The sequence below is a fragment of the Maylandia zebra genome, linkage group LG19 (assembly GCF_041146795.1).
Source record: "Maylandia zebra isolate NMK-2024a linkage group LG19, Mzebra_GT3a, whole genome shotgun sequence".
Lineage (NCBI taxonomy): Eukaryota > Metazoa > Chordata > Actinopteri > Cichliformes > Cichlidae > Maylandia > Maylandia zebra.
In genome coordinates, this window is record NC_135185.1 from 78,151 (window position 1) to 97,632 (window position 19,482).

General features: G+C 46.5%; 1 protein-coding gene across 7 annotated transcripts; it reads left to right on the plus strand.

Moving 5' to 3' along the window:
- The first annotated feature begins 4,254 nt into the window (after nucleotides 1-4,254).
- On the plus strand, nucleotides 4,255-18,897 carry vrk1 (VRK serine/threonine kinase 1). 7 transcript variants are annotated; one of them, XM_076877536.1, is made up of 14 exons: nucleotides 4,322-4,426; nucleotides 5,203-5,262; nucleotides 6,602-6,761; nucleotides 6,915-6,970; nucleotides 8,114-8,183; nucleotides 8,722-8,809; nucleotides 9,494-9,602; nucleotides 10,461-10,553; nucleotides 11,137-11,269; nucleotides 11,781-11,970; nucleotides 12,064-12,122; nucleotides 14,590-14,759; nucleotides 18,399-18,492; nucleotides 18,631-18,897. In XM_076877536.1, exons 1-14 carry the CDS (start codon nucleotides 4,325-4,327, stop codon nucleotides 18,777-18,779), a joined length of 1,533 nt encoding a protein of 510 aa, XP_076733651.1. In that variant the 5' UTR covers nucleotides 4,322-4,324; the 3' UTR covers nucleotides 18,780-18,897. The 7 variants fall into 7 exon arrangements, with proteins under 7 accessions (XP_076733657.1, XP_076733651.1, XP_076733652.1 ...); XM_076877537.1 differs by having other exon boundaries at nucleotides 11,781-11,901; XM_076877538.1 differs by lacking the exon at nucleotides 4,322-4,426 and adding an exon at nucleotides 5,030-5,102.
- Nucleotides 18,898-19,482: the final 585 nt, after the last annotated feature.

Sequence of the window (19,482 nt, forward strand, 5' to 3'; positions counted from 1 at the left end):
AATAACGCTGAAAACCGATAAAAACCCTGAAAACCAGACATTTCACACCTGAGCCTCAACTCTCACGGCCCGGTACCAAACGACTCACAGACCGGTACCGGTCCGAGGCCCGGGGGTTGGGGACCGCTGCTTTAGAGAGTCTGCAGGGCTTGACCAGCGGCTGGGGTGTCAAAGATAAGATAAGATAAGATGACTGAATCCATCAGGAGCTGACGTGAGGCTGCATACCTGGAGCTGCTGCAGGATGCGCTCCCTGGGCGTCACCTGATGTCTGCTGCAGCTGTCCTGATAGGCCAGCGACACCTCTGTGAAGGTGAGTCTGCTGTCAGCTGAAACAGGAGAATCTGCTCATTCACTGCTTTAATGCCTCTGCAATTAGTGAGCAAAAGCAACCATGCAAAAGTACTTAAGGTAAGTGTGTGTGTGTGTGTGTGTGTGTGTGTGTGTGTGTGTGTGTGTGTGTGTGTGTGTGTGTGTGTGTGTGTGCGTGTGTGCACTGCAGGGAACTGTCAGTGAGAAGGACATGAATGTCAGTCTCTGAATGATCAATCAACCAATCACGTATCTTAATGCATCAAGCACAGCTTTATATCCAGCTGACGTGAGAGACAACATTTGATTCTTCACTGAGGTCTGAGTGTGCACAGGTGATCCCTGTGGATAGTGTGCACAGGTGATCCCCTAATGTGGATGCACCAAGTATAGGTCAGTCAAAACTACTGTGTGCAGTCCAGAGGAAATATGGAGGAACATGAACACAGAAAGTCTCCATTAAAATGGGTTCAAAATAATGATAAATAAAGAAAAAAGCAGGAGTTACTAATGCTTGTCTTCACAGGAGCAAACAAAGGCAAAATATTCAAATATTATTTTCCTGCAAAATCCCTCAAATTATTTTTGTTATAATCCCTAAAAATGCCTGTTATAAATAATACATGAGTTGACTGGATTTTAGTTCAGCTTTTCTGCTACATGTCTGATGCTTTTTCAAGGACAGAATAAGAGTAACATGCTAACATGATGTAAGGTGCATCTTTTTGACAAATACATTCAAATCGTTGATTCAAAATCTCAAATATAAATATAAAATATGTAAAATTCTTTAATTTACTTCTTTTAGTGAAATCATGGATTGATCACGTCCTTTAGATATTAAGATGCTAAAATAACATGTAGTGGTCATTTTTAATGAGATGTTAAGAGCTTAAATCAGGTATAGAAGTGAGAGCTACACTTCCACCATCACTGAACGTCATCACTTAAACAGCAGCTCACCCAGTTTCTCAGCGTTCCCATGCTCAGCAAAGCTGGACACTAGCTGTTCGTCCGGAGGGAAGCACACATGCTTTCCTCCTTTACTTCTCTTTGATTTCCTTCTGGGCTGTCCTGAGCTGTCATCGTTCTGCTCATCATCACTGCAGTTGGTCATCGCCTCTCTTTACTTTAGGACTGCAGCACGGAGCGCTCTATTGTAATAGAAGGCCAATGGTTAGTCAGGATGGGAACTCCAGCGTCGGTCACGTTACATGCTATCCATGGAGCTGTGACAGCAGCTACTGAAGTACTTCTGGTAACATAAAAGAGTGAAGTAGTGACGACGTGCCCTCGTGAATGTGAAACGTCTTCAGTCTGTGGCGACACTGAAGAACCAATATCTTATTCATGAGCTGTGCACTGTTACCCAATATGTTTGGATCGAATGACACACTGAAAACAGGTAAGGCTCTGCACATTTACATACTTATTCAGATTCATTTACAAAATTCAGGGCTGTTCTGGATAAGACAAACACAGGTAAGTTACCGAGGTAACCACGTTCGATCAAATATTCTTAGTTATCCAAATACTTTGGTTGAGTTTCCCACTGAAGTGTCTGTCTCTGCAAGCTGCCTGACAATGTCAAAAAAGACAGAATGAAACAGACAAAATACAGAAGCAGCAGTTTGTGGAGACAGTTCAGAGACAACAGATCACAGCCAACCTGACACAACACACTGCAACAGCCACTGAAGCACGGCCGACCTTCGTCTCTGCAGCAGCCCCCACCAAGCTTCTCTAATGATGGTTTTTCAAGGGTTACAGTTACAAGAATGAACTTTTCATTGGAGTAATTTGTTTCTTACAGAGAACATTTCTTAGAAACACACAAACACGCAAATGAACAGCTAAAGTGCAGCAGCCACTCTAATTATTGTGCTAAGTACAGTAAAGTGTGACAGAGCACAACTGTAGAACAGGCCAACTACAATGACCTCACCCTAAACACCAACAAAACAAGAACGGATGCCCCCCCCTCTCCATAAAAGTGACTTTGTGGAGAGGGTATCCTCTATTAAGTTCCTCGGCACCCACATATCTGAGGACCTATCTTGGACCACAAACACATCAGCCCTGGTGAAGAAAGCCCAGCAGCGCCTCCACTTCCTGGGGGTTCTGAGATGGAACAGGCTGCAGTCTGACCTCCTAGTGTCCTACTGTGCCACCTGTGTGGTACACTGGTTGCACAACAGCTGACAAGAAGAGACTACAGAGGGTCATAAGAACTGTAGAGAAGGTGATTGGCTGTACACTCTCCTACCTGCACTTAATTTCCAGCTCAAGATGTCTCTCCAGAGCCAGAGCAATTATAAAGGACCACCTCCATCCTAACCACCACCTCTTCAACATCCTGCCCTCTGGAAAAAGGTTCAGACCCATCAGGTGCAAAACCAACAGACTAAAGAACAGCTTCTTCCCAGGAAGGGACCGGTCCCCTCCAACTACCAACCAGTAACCTGCCTCAGCATCACATGGAAGCTCCTGTCAGGCATCATAGAGGCTAAGATGAACAGACACATGAGTGGGGCACAGAAAGGGATGGGCAAGAATACCAGAGGAGCAAAACACCAGCTACTGGTAGACCGAGCAGTCAGACAAGGCTGCAAGACCAGGCTGACCAACCTGTGCACTGCCTGGATTGACTACAAGAAGGCCTATGACTCAATGGCCCACAGCTGGATCCTGGAAGGCCTAGAACTGTACAAGATCAACAGGACCCTGAGAGCCTTCATCAGGAACTCAATGGGGATGTGACAACACTAGAGGCCGACTTCAAGCCCATAGCAGTTAGGACTGCTGCACTTCTCCACACAGGGCACTAGCAGCAGTAGGTTCTTCAGCCTGTGAGCACTTGTTACTAGTTGTTGCTGTTACCACTGTTGACGATGCAGCAGCCTCGACAGATAACAAGTCACTAAATTAGACACATTTTGCTGCATCTTTTTGTAATTTTGTCTTCTCTCTCAGCTTTTTAGTGCCACCTTTTCATTTTTGTTTGTTCATCATTATCACCCACTTCTTCCACAGTAAACTCTGCTATACAGGCACACAATGAAAGTAGGGGAGAGGCAAGGGCGTAGATTTGGCATGGACGGAAGGGACACGTCCCCACCAATATCCAGCGGTTATTGAATTGTCCCCACCAACATTTCGATCTCTTCGAGTAAAAACAAACAAACCTTATAGAAAGAAAAAACGATCTGTCAGCGTCTCATTCACCCAGCGGTGCAGAAAGAGTTAAATGACGTGCTCTACTGGAGTCCTACGTCATGTGACAAATATGGCCAATGTGATTGGCTGAGCCTTTCAGGGAGCTCTGTTTAGTTTCAGCAGCGGTAAGCCTGCGCTGCGAGGAGGAGGAGGAGAGGAGGACGGCAGCAAAGAGGAAGAAGCTGGATATAAGAAAGTGTTTTTCATATAAACCTGTGAGTCACTTAACGCATAAAATGTGTCCGTCATAATAACGTTACAGGCTGTGCTAGGCTTTGGCCCACATCAGTCTAAGTATGTACCCATTAATACCGTGTTTTGGAAACTACCTGCACAGCAGGCAGCACTGTTAGTTCTCTCAGTCTCAGAGCAGCATTTCTAATTTTGATTGAAGCTGTCAGAGAAACTGTTAGTTTACAGAGGCTGTTAAAGTTATACGTCTAACATTAAAATGTTGGTGACACAATAATTTCATCCTAATGGCTCTGACATATTCATAGGGTTAATTTTTGAGACAAAATATCATGAGGTCGTCATGATTTTGCAGATATTCCACCTTGTAGTGCAGTTTGCACAGTTTTAAAATGCACTCATCCTACAAACATTACTGACGAGTCAAGATCTGCACAAAGTGACAGAAACACTGAAGCAGCTGCACGTTTTATTCTTATTGTCATGTTTGTCCTGTTTGTCAGGTGACAGAAGAACCAACACAGAGCTCAGAGAGTAATGGTGACACAAGATCACAGGTGAAACTGGAGGATGACCTGGTGGTTCATGACTGTATTTGAAGCACATGTGTGACTGCATGTATGTGGAGTGTCTCACTGTTATTCATCAGGTGACAGAGGCAGCTCTGCCATGTAGCTCGGACAGAGGTGAAGAGGAGAGCTCACAGGTGACTGATGATGATTTGGTGCTGTAGATTAACGAGAGGAGAAGGCCTGTGTTTGGCTCCTTCACATAGTGGACATTGAGTTGTTGTGTGGGGCATGTAGTCCATGTCTGTTGCTGTAACAGTAGTTCATGTTTAGAATAAAAGATCTCAGCTCACTGAGTTAATCGGGGCAATAGTGCCTAAAATGTTGCATCATTTTGCTGAGAGATCTTTTACTCTGTGGTCATCTTAGACGAGTAGTTTTATGGACAAAAACCAGCAGGTCACTGAGTGTTCCCTTAGTGCTAATGTGTCAGAGATGTTGGTGTACTATAACTGAACTAATGTTGTTAAGTCCTTAAAGTCATATTCTTTTATTGTCATGACTGTATTTGAAGCTATTTTTATTTTTGTATGATACCTGATTTATATGGAATATGGTTGAAGTAAACTAAAGTCAGTCATTTGTTTAATAGTAACTTAACATTATATAATTCACATATAAAACTATGAATTGTAATTTTAAATGGTTTAAAAGCATGTAGAATAGCATATGTAGGCAAGTGTATTTACTTCTTTTTTTTTTTTTTATCAAGAAGCAAAGACAAAAAGGAAAAAAAAGAAACAGGACAGGGTTCAATGGCTGAATCATCCGTCCCCACCGATGCCAAAACCAAATCCACGCCCTTGGGGAGAGGTATTAAGACTTTTGATTGGGCAATACAGTGACAGTAGTGAAATTAATGAATGCTCTTCTTAACCTAGAAAATAAGACTTTCCCCTTCTGTTTCTCTCAGGTGCCTTATAAGATGAAGCAGTACTGGTGTGGCTGGATGGGTGGAAAACACATCATTATGGTGCATGGAGACAAAAGCATATATATTTAATCACTTGGGTGCAAATATACACAATCTGAACTATGAGCAGCGCGGACTGTGTTTTACTCTGATATAGTTGCACTGCCTACAAACTGGGTGAGATGTTTTCATTATTATAAAGACAAAAAGTGACTTTGGATGACCTTTTACTGACTTAAGGAATCACAAAACTCATGGTTCTACACCTCAGGGAGTTATTGACTGCAAAGTATTACGCACAAGCCCTAACATTAAATGTTGTTTTTTCCCAAATTAAATAAATTTACAGAATCAAACACAGATTTAGACTTAACTAAATAGCACAATAGGACATATTAGTCCATGGTTTGATAATAAAACAATAAGAAATTAATAACACAGCTCTGATAGTTGATCACGTACTGAAGACCTGCCCCATGGAGGATAAGCAGCAGATAATGGATGGATGATGGTTCCACATTAAAAAAGGCATTTTCTGTAAACTTTCTGCTTTATATTTACAGGACAGTCTGAGCTCATATTTCTTTATTAGAACTGAGCCCACAGGAGTCATGTTGGCAGGTTTCAGCAGCAGAAATGCAGAAAATAGAGTTGCTGTTGAAACTGCACTTCTTCTTAATATTAAGACATGTTTAAAATATATTTACATCTTTCATATATTAAGAGATCCCGGGGATTAAATGCGTATTTAAACTTCTTCACGCTAACAGAAAGGACAGCTCGTCGCTGTTCACGCAGTAGTGAAGCACCGACTTCCCCCAATAAAATAGCGCGGTACGAGGACGTCACTTCCTGACCGGTAGTTTTGCGGGAAGTTTGGTCCGTGTACAGTTTCTCCTACAGGGAAGCATAAACAACGAAGCGACGGTATGTTTCTGTCATACACGCATATATGTGTACGCTAACGGAACCAACCACAGCGACTCGGGAGCGTGTGCTGTCGGACGGCGTCATGTAGCGGGTCATGTAGGCGCTAATGTGACACACGGTTACTCACAAGACCGCGCAGTTAGCATGAGAGCTAACGAGCCTCGAAAGAACAACGCAAGGTGCGGGATTCGCACGACGCCATCGCTTTACTGTTTCTCTTTCTGTTGGTTTGAATGCTAACAGGCGGTTCGTGTCTCGTATAGGCTGCACACATTAGCAGGTGATGGGGAACTCAGGATGTGGTTAGCTAACTTCGGTACAGATAAAAACATGGTTCTCATGTGACCCGAAAAGTACAAGTTTCCATTTCTTGTTGTGTTTACAACGATGTTTAGCTTAGTTTTATTTTGGAGCTCTGCTTCCATCACGATGGAGCAGCACTAACGACCACCGTGGCTGTGTGTGTTAGATGCCCCCTAAAGCCAAGGCGGCAGGCAGAGGCAGAGCCCCTGCCAAGAGGAAACTGGCAGAGGAGTTTCCTCCTGGAGAAGTGCTGAAGGACACCATGAAGAAGGAATGGAAGCTGGGGGCTCCGATCGGTCAGGGGGGCTTTGGGGTCATATACTTGGGTAAGAAAGACAATGTTATTTGTATGTTAGTTCTAGTTAACATCCGAGTTTGAGCTGCAAACTTTATATTGAATAAAAGTGAATAAAGATTTTAAGCATGTGTCAACCAAATACTGTAAATAATGAACATATTCCCTCTCATGTTTTCCCCAGCCGAGGAAAATTCTGCAAACCCCGTGGGTGCTGACGCTCGCTATGTCATCAAAGTGGTAGGACTAAGTTTGTTCCAGTCCCGGCATTATTACTCGTCACATACTTTTGTCTTTACTCACAGAAAAGTAGCTACCAAAGCCAACTCAACCTTTGTATTTTATGACATATCAATTTCTATTCTATAACACTTCCACTTTAGTTAAGCCCATCAAGAGTTAAGACTTAATTGGTAGCATAAGTTCATTGGATTAAGTCCAGAAATAATTCACATACTGACAGGACTTGTTTGACTTGTTTGACTTGCTTTTCTGCTCTAATGTGCAGACTCATCAGTCTCTCCCATTTGACTCTGAGAATCGTCCGATTTATTTGTTCACTAACTGCAGCGATGCAGCCAGCACAGGCCTTGACCCTGGACCTTTCAGATGGCTCTGTCCAGTTGCTGGTCACTGAAGTGTCACGAGAAGTGATCACAGTGCAAACGTTGCAGCCAATAAGGCGCTTTCTGCACTGTGACCATTTCCCTGTTTCTATTCTTAAGGAGGAGAAATGGGGAGAAAAAGCCCGGGGATGCCCCATCACCCAAGATCTGAACTGAATCAGTGGCAACGTTTGAATCCAAATTTTACGTTTTTGGTTCAAATCATTGTCGAGATGTGAGGAGAGACGTACAGCAGCGAGCGTGGCCTGAATAAAAGCGCCGTCAGCTCCACTGTGCTGTAGCCCACTGCAGGCTCACATCTGCACGCTGCAGGCGTTGCTGTTAAAAAGTGACGTGATGGCTGTTGTGGGCCAAATGTAAAGCTCTACCTGTACTGTGTTTATTCCAACTTTAACTCTAATTATTTGTGCTGTCGCTGTCTGAAACAAACTGTGGAAGCTATTCAACATTTATTTAACATTTTAAATCTTTTTATTGAAACTGCAGCACGACCGCTTGCTGGGGCTCATTCCCAGCACGGACCTGCTCCTAACTGTCAGAGATGTAACAGTCTGTGAACCTGGATTTAAACACACAACCAGTTTTTGCACTTTGTTTGTTTTTTAAATGTTTAAACGGAAGAGAAGGAACCGGCCTGCCGTGCTGTGAGCTGTACTCTGGATTGTTTCTTTTTTCTGCCTGTGAAGGGTGGAAACACAAAAGCCCGGTGTGCTGTTGTGGGTCTGCAGACCTAATGTACCTGTTGATCTGTCCACAGGAGCCTATTGACAATGGACCGCTTTTCTGCGAGCTCGCGTTTTACATGAGAGCTGCCAAGCCGGATCTCAGTGAGTCACATGATCAGACACTATAAACACACTCACTGTCAGCGAGCCAAAGTTAGCCCTGCGATCATAACACAAGTCTCACACCAGCAGGGCAAACAAATAAAAAGAGAGGCAAGTTTCTTAATTAAAAGATGGTGTTGCAGCCGAGGCTCAGAGGAGCCCTACAAAGGAAAGGAAGCGTTTGGTGGCAGCGCCGCCAGCCCTCGGGCCACCGCTTTGCATTTTATATAATAACAATCCAAATGTCAGTCTCCCCTGACGATTAACTGTTATATGACTAAGGAACCGAAGCCTCATATTTTATTCATGCTGGAGTCTCACGTTGTTGGTAAATATTTGTCCCAGCAGCAGATTAGCTCGCGGCCATATTGGCCACTTTCCCCCACTGATTTATACTCTTATTACTTGGAGTCTCACATCCATCACCCACTTAAACCAGCACCAGGCTTCACAGAGTTACTTCCTGTGTTGTTGATTTCATGTATGCACACATTAAAAGCTCATGTACGTGTCTGATACGTTTACTCTTGCCCTGCAGTTCAGAGCTGGATGAAGTCCAAGAAGCTGAAGAACCTGGGCGTGCCCCGGTACTGGGGCTCGGGTCGACATGAGAGAGGGGGTCAAAGGTAAGGGTGGGAGTGCTGGGGACGAGTCTCAGGTTGTAATGATGCAGCCCGTCTCTCCTCCCTCTGTGTGACGTGCAGTCGTTCAGGTTCAGCAGTTATATTTGGTGCACGCAGCTCGAGCTGTGCATCAACTGTGTTTGACTTTTCCTCCATGGTGTTTGCATGTTGCACACTGGATGGAGTCACACACAGATTTAAAGGAGAGGTGGGCATGATTACGCTGATTAGAGCCTGTGTTTTCCCAGCTCAGGTCTCTCCCTTCTATAGCAGACCTCACTCTGATTCATTCAGTGGATTACTTTGGCACCGCCTGATACCATGTAGTGGATCTCAGTAGTAGCACTTGTTACTGGTTTCATAAGGGCCCAGTGGCCTGATAAGGCATCAGCTTTGGTCCCGCCTGGGTCACATAGTTAGCACTATCCTCAGCCCTTGCATCACCTCTCCTGACCTCCTCTGTGCACTTATAGTAACTCCGATATTTAAGCTAATCTCCCTGTTTATGCCTTTTACAACTCAGTTTTTAATATTTTATTATTTTTTTACTGTGTTAATGTCCTGAAAGCTCGATGAAAGAAAACACCAAATAAGAAGTAAAGTGAAACAGCTGCGTTCTCCTCACAGTAACAGGTAAAGCTGCAGCCTTTCTGACGCTCTGCTAACAAAGCTCTCTGTCCCAACCAGATACAGGTTCATGGTCATCGACAGACTTGGCACAGACCTGCAGAAGAAGTTTGAGGAATGCGGAAGGAGATTTCCCAGAAAGCTGGTCCTGCAGCTTGGCCTTCGACTGGTTGGTTTTGTCACGATGAAGTTGTTTCAGTCTGAATCACTTAGGTTGTAAACAGCAGGTCATGACCAACATCCTGAGGATGAACGTTGTTCGCAAACTGAAAATAACTGATGATGAGGGTCGAATAACAAGCGGTTTCATCCTCAGAGTTAGTGATGCACAGGGGAGGAAATGGGTTTTCCCAAAGAGACACAAGTGTATTTTCAGTTGTGTTAATGATTGTGGGTCATAAGCATTCTCCTGCTCATCCTGGAATGATTGTTTCTGCTTTTAAAGTGAGCTGAAACTGTAATCTGACACCGCTTTACGGAAACGCGAACGTCAGCAGATTTCCTGCACCTGTGCTTCCGATCGAAAATCCTTTGTTTGCATGAAAATACCAACAATGAAGTAATTTGTTTACACAGTCCAGTAAGACTTGTCACAGTGACACTGGATAGACTGTGAAATAGTCATTTACTGTGACTCTCTTTCTTGTTGGAAATCCCACGCTTCTCTTATACCAGCGCGTCTCCCGTTCGCTCTAGTTTATTAAGATCTATGTGGAGGAGGTGAAACTTTTTCTGGTCAGACTCTCCTCTGTGCTCTGTGGTGCTCAGCCCGGCTACATCCCCTCTAAAAAAGACAAATGTTTATGTTCTGAAACTGAACGTAATGAATCGAGTTGCTAATAAAATCCTCGTAATGTGATCACAGGTTTGGCTTCACGTGGCTGCTGCTCAGTGAGGTGATGACGGGCTGAGCAGCAAACTGCACATTATATTTAAACCATGTAGTGTGATTACTTTGTACTAGGGTCTTGCTACATCACAGATGTGTCTGTACTCTGTATTTGATGGAGTATTTGTTCCTGTGCAGCTGGATACTCTGGAGTACATCCACGAGCACGAGTACGTGCACGCTGATGTGAAGGCGTCTAACCTCATGTTGAGTCACAGCGATCCCAACCAGGTCAGTTGGAGTTCCAGCGTGCTGACTGAAACTGTGACAGTTTACAAAGTGCCGCTGTGACCTGTGCATCGGCAGGAGGAGGAGCCTGGTTTTGGTTGGAACACACGCACTGCTTCATTAGATTCAATTAGGCTTTTGTGACGGGGGGAGGTGAAGCCAGAGTGTTCAGACGGGGGAGATTAGATGGCAGGAGCACAGAGCTGCAAATAAGGTGGGGGCAGGGGCAAATATTTAATTTGGAGATTAATAATGTATCATCGGTGGTGTTATTAAGGAGCTTTTTATAAATGACAATTTGGAAATCAGCCCCTCAGGATTTTAATATTGGCTCTGGTTGTTTTTCCTGCTCTTCCTCGGAGGTGGTGAATGTAGGTTTGCTTTTATTGCTCTACATTTCTTTATTAAAGCCACAGAGAATATAAGCACAATGCAAACTGAGGAATAATAAAGTGCTATGGAGCTGGAATTAGAATTGAAATCATGTGTCTCCTGTCTGTGTACAGTCAGTGAACACTGCTAAAACATGGATTAGTACTGTGTGTATGTGTGTGCATGCCTGAATCTTTGTGTTTGTCAACTGTAGGTTTACTTGGTAGATTATGGACTGGCCTATAGGTATGCACCTGAAGGTCTGCCCAAGGAGTACAAGGAAGACCCCAAGAAATGTCACGATGGTACCATCGAGTTCACAAGCATCGACTGCCACAAAGGAGCATGTAGGTGCAAACGTACGCGAGTAGTCATGACGCCCAACATGGTGTACAAAACCAGAGTGGTAATCTGAAAGAGTCGGCAGGCTCTGATGTTTTTAACCATGAACAGGAAAATCAGTGTGAACGGATTTCAAACCATTTTAGTGAGGACTGTTTGGAACAGCTGGGCTGTTTCCTCCCCATTTAAACTGGGATTCAGTACGCACCATAGAGTGTAGAGTGTGACACGGCCCCACGTTCGCCCAGAGACCGAAACAGTACCCATGTTTGTTTTGCTGCAGTCAGAGCACTTTAACACGGCAGTGTGCTGGACTGACTTACCTTTGGGGCCGCAGTCGTAGTACTGAGTGTGTTCAGCCACAGCGTTGTTGCTCCAGCTGAAGTTTGCCAAAGAACAACACTGATACTGATTGGTGTTCCTCATCTCGTACAACGTGGAAATAACCTGGATGCTATTATGTACATAAGTGTCTGATATTGCTAATGTTGCTACGTGCGCCATGTTTGCTAACAGCCGCGTCCAGGCGCAGCGACCTGGAGATCCTGTCCTACTGCATGGTTCAGTGGCTGTGTGGCCGGCTGCCCTGGGAGGACAAGTTGCAGGACCCGCTGTACGTCAGAGACGCCAAGATCCGGTATGTGAAACTGAGCACAGAGCCTGGGTGCTCCAGTCAGCAACACGTTGCCGTTTATACAATTCTACAGTACGTTTTATTATTTACATTTTTGTTTTGTGTTGTACAGTTCACACAGATTGATGTGTATTAAAGAAAGTTGTGTAACGTTTTCACCTCCAGGAGTCAAGAAAACATAAGCGAGTTCATGGCCAAGTGTTTCTCCTCTCAAGACAAACCAGGTGAGACAGACTGACAGCGGCGGCTCTGTGGCTGCGATGGACCAGCGCTGAGCTGGTCACACTGACGTGCCTCACCGTATTATTCATATACTGTAGACTTTTGTACACTTGTCACATCATGAATGCTCATGTCTTGATCTGGTTGTGAAAACCACAATGCCCTGCATAATCCCACAGTCTGAAACCGTGTGACTTCAAATCATATCAAGTTCATGATTAGTCGAACATTTTACCTTTCCATTATTTTAAGTGTTTAAGGAGTTTAAGTTGCCTTGGAGTTGTTGTCAGCTATGATCAGTACTGTTAGTGTTCTTTGATAAGGTTTGTGTGTTACAGCAGCATCATCAGTAAAGTGTGAGTTGATTCATTTCGTCCGTTCCTGGCTGCTCTCATGTGTTTCTAACATGATTCAATTCAATTTTATTTATATAGCGCCAAATCACAACAAAAGTGGCCTCGAGGCGCTTCATAGATACAGAGAAAAACCCAACAATCATATGACCCCCTATGAGCAGCACTTTGGCGACAGTGGGAAGGAAAAACTCCCTTTTAACAGGAAGAAACCTCCAACAGAACCAGGCTCAGGGAGGGGCGGGGCCATCTGTCTCCCCTTTGGGGAGAGGGGAGGAAGACAGGATAAAGACATGCTGTGGAAGAGAGACAGAGGTTAATAACAGATATGATTCAATGCAGAGAGGTCTGTTAATACATAGTGAGTGAGAAAGGTGACTGGAAAGGAAAAACTCAATGCATCATGGGAATCCCCGGCAGCCTACGTCTATTGCAGCATAACTAAGGGAGGATTCAGGGTCACCTGGTCCAGCCCTAACTATATGCTTTAGCAAAAAGGAAAGTTTGAAGCCTAATCTTGAAAATAGAGATAGTGTCTGTCTCCTGAATCCAAACTGGAAGCTGGTTCCACAGAAGAGGGGCATGAAAACTGAAGGCTCTGCCTCCCATTCTACTTTTAAATACTCTAGGAACAACAAGTAGGCCTGCAGAGCGAGAGCGAAGTGCTCTAATAGGGTGATATGGTACTACAAGGTCATTAAGATAAGATGGGGCCTGATTATTTAAGACCTTGTATGTGAGGAGCAGGATTTTGAATTCAATTCTGGATTTAACAGGAAGCCAATGAAGGGAAGCCAAAACAGGAGAAATATGCTCTCTCTTTCTAGTCCCTGTCAGGACTCTTGCTGCAGCATTTTGGATTAACTGAAGGCTTTTCAGGGAGTTTTTTGGACTTCCTGCTAATAATGAATTACAGTAGTCCAGCCTGGAAGTAATAAATGCATGAACTCCAGCTGTTGCGCACATGTCTGAGAACAGAATCACCAATTACCAGAGTTTGACCCCCGGCGGGTGTGTCGCCGAGTGGGGAAAAACGGTTAGACACATGAACGGGTTGGTGGTGTACCTGGGGCTGCTGTTTAGGACTATGCTTCCTCCTCACCGTGACCCAGCCGCCCTCTTTCCCCAGCTGCTTGGGGTCTGCCGGGAAACAGCTAGCGGGGCCTACGCTATCTTCGGCTGCACCAGCTACAGAGGCCTGGCTAGCTATGGGTGAATGAAGGGTGCGAAGCCGAGTCTCCAATTCAGTAATCCTGGCCTCCAGAGCTGCAAATATGCTACATTTGTTACAGATATCATTACTGCTAAAGGAGGCCGAGGAGTAACTAAACATCTGACACAATGAGCAAGAAAGTGCAGGAGGGACAGGAGAAGTAGCCATGGTGCTAACGAGTCGGCTACGAGCTAAGCTAAGCTAGCGAAACAGTACAGAGACAGTGAGTGAATACTTTGGCTATAAGTTAGGTAGTGAGTACACAGACAGTGTGCTTCGGATGAAGCACGTGAAGATTATACTATGAAAAAAGAATGTATTTAAAAGTTTTTAATTAAATTGCTAAGCAGATAAGCTACTCAGAAACACCACTGTGTTTGAGCAGGAACAGGAAGTGATACTCTACCACAGAGCGAGCGAACACCAAGTGACAGCGCCACTTGGTGTTCTGCCTTTGAGCAGTGACCACCTGACCTCTCACTGGGATAGAAGTACAGGCCACAAGCTGCGGCAGTAAATGGCAACATTGTTGCCCGACTGTGCTAAAAGTTGCCTTTTAATGTAGGTGCTTTGACCGGAAGGCAGCGTGTCGGTTCAGAGGAGACGTCGCACCTCCGTCCTTCTGCTGTGCTGAGCACGAGCAAACTGTTGTTTTCTGCTCCGTGTGTGTGTGTCTGTGTGTGTGCACCAAGTCTGAAGAAAGTCCCACCACACAACATTTAGCCTGACGTTGACATCTGAATGCAACACACTATGGTGACAACAGTGGGGGGGGGGAGCTTGTGTTTAAGTTATGACTTTGTTTATGAAGTGTTTGATGAAAATAACATGGATGACCTGATGGTCTCGAACGAGCAAGAAGGTGTGAGGGTTCTGATGAGCGGGCTTCTCCTTGTGTTGCAGATGAGATACAGCGGTTCATGGAGGAGGTGAAGTCTCTGGGCTACACAGCCAAACCACCCTACGACAAGCTGCGCTCTATCCTGCAGGCTGGACTGAAGACCATCGGTCCTAAAGAGGACGGCAAGCTGGAGTTCACCTCTGCCAGTGGAGCAGCGGCGCCTCCCACCAAGGTCAGCGCTCCTACTTGTTTCTAGAGGGAAGCGAGAAAATGCAGTATTTGAGCTCGAGCCTGTGGGGGTGTACACCTCTGACTTACCGTCGAATTATTTTCCTCATTTAGTCGACTAAGAAATGAACAACTGTCGCTTCATCATAATTACTTCTAACTTTGTTTGGTGATGACAGGAGTAACTGTCTCATGGTTTCAGGCATCATTGTGTCCAGTTCACATCTATGAACTGTATAATATGTAGTTGTTGTGCATCCTCTGCATTAACTCATCCACCAGTTCACTTTGTTCTCGGTTAGTGTCCATCCTCCAGCTGTCTTTATGGTCGAAGGGTTAGTGTGTAGGCTCCTATAGATGACACATTTGATGTCCATTCCAGGGACTGCTCACAGTCCCCTCCCCCAACACCTCGGGGTCGCCTGTCTCTTCAGATTGTTGTGGTCATAGGGGCGTGTCCAGAATGAAGCGATGCCACATGGTTTGATGAAATGCCAAGTCTGGTATTATGGCCGATGCCACTCGGGCTCCATGGTGCTGGGTAGTGATCACAAGGCCTGGATGTCGAGTCTTGATTGTTTTGTCAGAGACATTCACACCAGTAACCTTGTGGACGGCTCTTATAGTGCTCGTCGTGTTCCTCCTCGCACAAAGAAACAGATACTGTTCCTGCTGATGGGTTAGGGACCCCCCAGGGGGGTTATGGCTGTGCTGGGCGACACGGCAGACCTGGCCGTGGCTGGACTGGCTGTGAAGCCTGGTATCTCCTCATGCTAGTGCTTTGGGAGTTGTCTCGTTGTTGCCCCTCTAGTGTACCTGTTGTTAATTTCATTAAGACCAAAGCAGCTGAACTGGAGTCATTAGCATTGCTGTCTTTGCCTCAGCTGATAAGAAGTTTCCCTTCATGTGTCTGCATGCAGCAGCCCGTCTCTGACTGTTCTCAGTGCTGGTGCTCATCAGGACAAACATCATCGCCTCTGTACGTGATGCTGGAGCTCTCAGCTACAACCTAACATTTATGTGTTACTCCCCCTGACTCTCTCTGTCCTCCTGTCTCTCCCTCCACCCCTCCCCTGTCTCTCTCTCACTCTCCCCCCCCCTCTCTCTCTCCCCTGTCTCTCACCCCCTCCACTGTCTCTCTCTCACCCCCCCTCCCCTGTCTCTCTCTCACTCTCCCCCCCCCTCTCTCTCCCCTGTCTCTCACCCCCCCCACTGTCTCTCTCTCACCCCCCCTCCCCTGTCTCTCTCTCACTCTCCCCCCCCTCTCTCTCTCACCCCCCCCACTGTCTCTCTCTCACTCTCCCCCCCCTCTCTCACTCTCTCCCCCTCTCTCCCGATTTTTCTCTCCCCCCGTCTCTCAACCCCCCTCCCCCTGTCTCCCTCTCATCCCCCCCGTCTCTCTCTCTCCCCATTTTTCTCCCCCCTCCCCCTGTCTCTCTCTCAACCCCCCTCCCCCTGTCTCTCTCTCACCCCCCTCCCCCTGTCTCTCACTCTCCCCATCTCCCTCTCTCTCTCCCCACTCCCCCTGTCTCTCACTCTCCCCATCTCCCTCTCTCTCTCCCCATTTTTCTCTCCCCCCGTCTCTCAACCCCCCTCCCCCTGTCTCCCTCTCATCCCCCCCGTCTCTCTCTCTCTCTCCCCATTTTTCTCCCCCCTCCCCCTGTCTCTCTCTCAACCCCCTCCCCCTGTCTCTCTCTCACCCCCCTCCCCCTGTCTCTCACTCTCCCCATCTCCCTCTCTCTCTCCCCACTCCCCCTGTCTCTCACTCTCCCCATCTCCCTCTCTCTCTCTCCCCATTTTTCTCTCCCCCCGTCTCTCAACCCCCCTCCCCCTGTCTCCCTCTCATCCCCCCCGTCTCTCTCTCTCTCTCTCCCCATTTTTCTCCCCCCCGTCTCTCAACCCCCCTCCCCCTGTCTCTCTCTCACCCCCCTCCCCCTGTCTCTCACTCTCCCCATCTCCCTCTCTCTCTCTCCCCATTTTTCTCTCCCCCCGTCTCTCAACCCCCCTCCCCCGTCTCCCTCTCATCCCCCCCGTCTCTCTCTCTCTCTCCCCATTTTTCTCCCCCCCGTCTCTCAACCCCCCTCCCCCTGTCTCTCTCTCTCCCCCCTCCCCCTGTCTCCCTCTCATCCCCCCGCCCCGTCTCTCTCTCTCCCTCCCCATTTTTCTCCCCCCCGTCTCTCAACCCCCCTCCCCCTGTCTCTCTCTCACCCCCTCCCCCTGTCTCTCACTCTCCCCATCTCCCTCTCTCTCTCTCCCCATTTTTCTCTCCCCCCCATCTCTCAACCCCCCTCCCCCTGTCTCCCTCTCATCCCCCCCCTGTGTCTCTCTCACCCCCCCTCCCCTGTCTCTCACTCTCTCCCCATCTCCCTCTCTCTCTCCCTCTCTCCCCCCCGTCACTCCCCCACGTGCTCTCTGTGCATATGGAAGCTGCCACTGGGGACGTGGTGTTGCCAGCCGAAGGGTTACTGGGCCCTGGTGCTTGTTATTGTATGTAATTATCCCGCCAATCTGTTCACCTCAGTGGGTGCCGCATGGTGATCATGAGGTAGCAATTGTCAAAATGGAGGCAAAAATGGAAAGGGGGGCAGTGGGCGGAGTCTCGTTACACAGGCCCAGAAAGGACGGCGGCGGATGGAGGAGCTGATTGCCTGTGATAAGCGCATCGCTCTCTCTGGGGGCACCTGTACTTCCTGAGGACATACCGTGTTTGCTTTGACAGACATAATAAGTTTATGAAGAACTCTTCAGCAGCCGTCGTGTTTGTGGAAGCTCTACAAAGTACATTTCACCTTGAATGAACCCAGGTCGGTCCATGTTGTAGTCGATGCAGAGTGTCACAGCCCTACATCAGGAGAGTAATGGCGACAGTCAGATTCTAGTGCATGACATGTTTCCTGTGGGGAGTCTCTGGGATTTCCTCATACCTGTGATAGAACTTCACGTAGCAGTTTTCCAGCACAGAGTTTGAGTGCTGAGGAGAGTCTATAATGAGGAGCTCAGGGTCAGTGAGACGCACATAATCATCAGTGCACGCCTGGATCGACTGTTTGCATCCATCATAAAGCTGCAAGGATGTTGTGGCTGCTGTTGGCTGAGACTGCGAGCTGCTGGCTTCTTCGGTTTGTGTCATTTACATGTGTGTGTTTCCTGTTAACAAAGGCTAGATGGGCATGCACATTGTAGGCTTGTTAAACACCTCAGATTATGCTAAATGATGATTCTGGATGAACTACAGTGTTTCTTCTTGCCTGTGCCCCCTCCTCACAGCAGATGCCCCTCCCTGAGCCGGGGGCCAGGTTTCTTCCTGTTCAGTTTTCCTTCCCACTGTCACTGTGTGGTTGTAGCATCTTTACCGTACAGAATAACTTAGTGTGAGGCGATGGTGGTGATTTGGCACTATATTAATACAGTTCAGTAAAAATAGAATTAAATCTCAATTTATGGCATGAGGCAGTTTGACAGTAATTATCTATGTGGGAAATATTCATGTTTATTCACATTTGTTCTTGATTTAACATATTCTGTAGAAACAAACTGTACAGGACCCACAGTGGACTCCCAGGTTTAAAGTAATGTCTTTTAGTCAACATCAACACACCGACTGGTGCTTCTCTTCATATTTATCGTGTTTCTCTCTCTGTAGAAGACGACCAAAAGAAAGATGGCAGCGGATAGAGCGGAGGAGAGCGAGGTGGATTCGAGTCCCGTCAAGAAAAAGAGAGTCACAAAGAAGAACGGTTGGTTTCCTCTTCAGCGTGCACCAGTTTTTGTCAGTGTATCTCTAAATAGAGTAACTGAAGCAGAGGCTATGAATGAAAACTACATGACAACATTTGGGTTAAACGATTGACAGCCTGCTGAATTTAACTTTGCAGACAGACCAAAGAAAAGTCCCCAAAAGACTCTGAAATCCAGGAAGGTGCCCAGCAGTGACCCCAAATCCAGACTTGTGGAAATGGGAACCCAGACATCACCTGGACTTGCCCAAAAATCCAGAGGCAGACCCAAGAAAACGAGCACCTGAACATCCACCTCACTCCTCCTCTCAGGCTTTTATGTTGGATTTACTTTGGGCTGTTACACTGTGCTAATAGATGCTGATGTTTGATTGCATTGTAACAATAAAGAGATAACGACATTGATCGGTTGTTCTTATTAAAACTTCTGGGCCAAAGTGTGAAGAAGCTCAAACTTCAGTTGTCCTGTTGCTTTTTTATGGCAAGTTTGAGGAACTCAGTGGCACATGAATTAAGAACGAGTCCATAGATGGCGCTGTCTTTAAACTGGGGGTAAAGAAATGGTTTCCCACTTGTCTGCAGATGCTGAACAATAATCGGATTGCTGTATCAGAGAGCAACTTGGGGTTGGTATCTGTCCCAAGGATACTTGGAGACTGGATCGAACCTCCCACCTTCTGATTAGAGGATGACCTGCTCTACCTCCTGAGCAGTGATGGGAACAACGGGGTTAGAAGTAACGGCGTTACTTTTTTCAGTAACGAGTAATCGAATTACTATTTCTATCGTTACAACGCCGTTACCGTTACTAACAAGAAAATGCGGTCGCGTTACTATGTTTCAACAAACAGACGGCTGACGCTCTGTTCAGCTTACAGCTCCTTATATCAGCTGCAGGAAGTAGCTGTAAGTAAACTGAGCGCTACAGCTTTAAGCAGCTGCGCGCTCCCGCGGGCGGCGATCACTTTCTGGCTGACATCACTTTTTGGC

What these genes read in the sequence shown, in the direction of transcription:
- vrk1 (XM_076877536.1), top strand. Translation starts at nt 4,325, where the DNA reads ATGTGTGACTGCATGTATGTGGAGTGTCTCACTGTTATTCATCAGGTG. An exon ending in AGCTGCCAAGCCGGATCTCA is followed by an intron (nt 8,184 to 8,721) that starts GTGAGTCACATG and finishes CTTGCCCTGCAG; the next exon opens with TTCAGAGCTGGATGAAGTCC. An exon ending in CGACTGCCACAAAGGAGCAT is followed by an intron (nt 11,270 to 11,780) that starts GTAGGTGCAAAC and finishes GTTTGCTAACAG; the next exon opens with CCGCGTCCAGGCGCAGCGAC.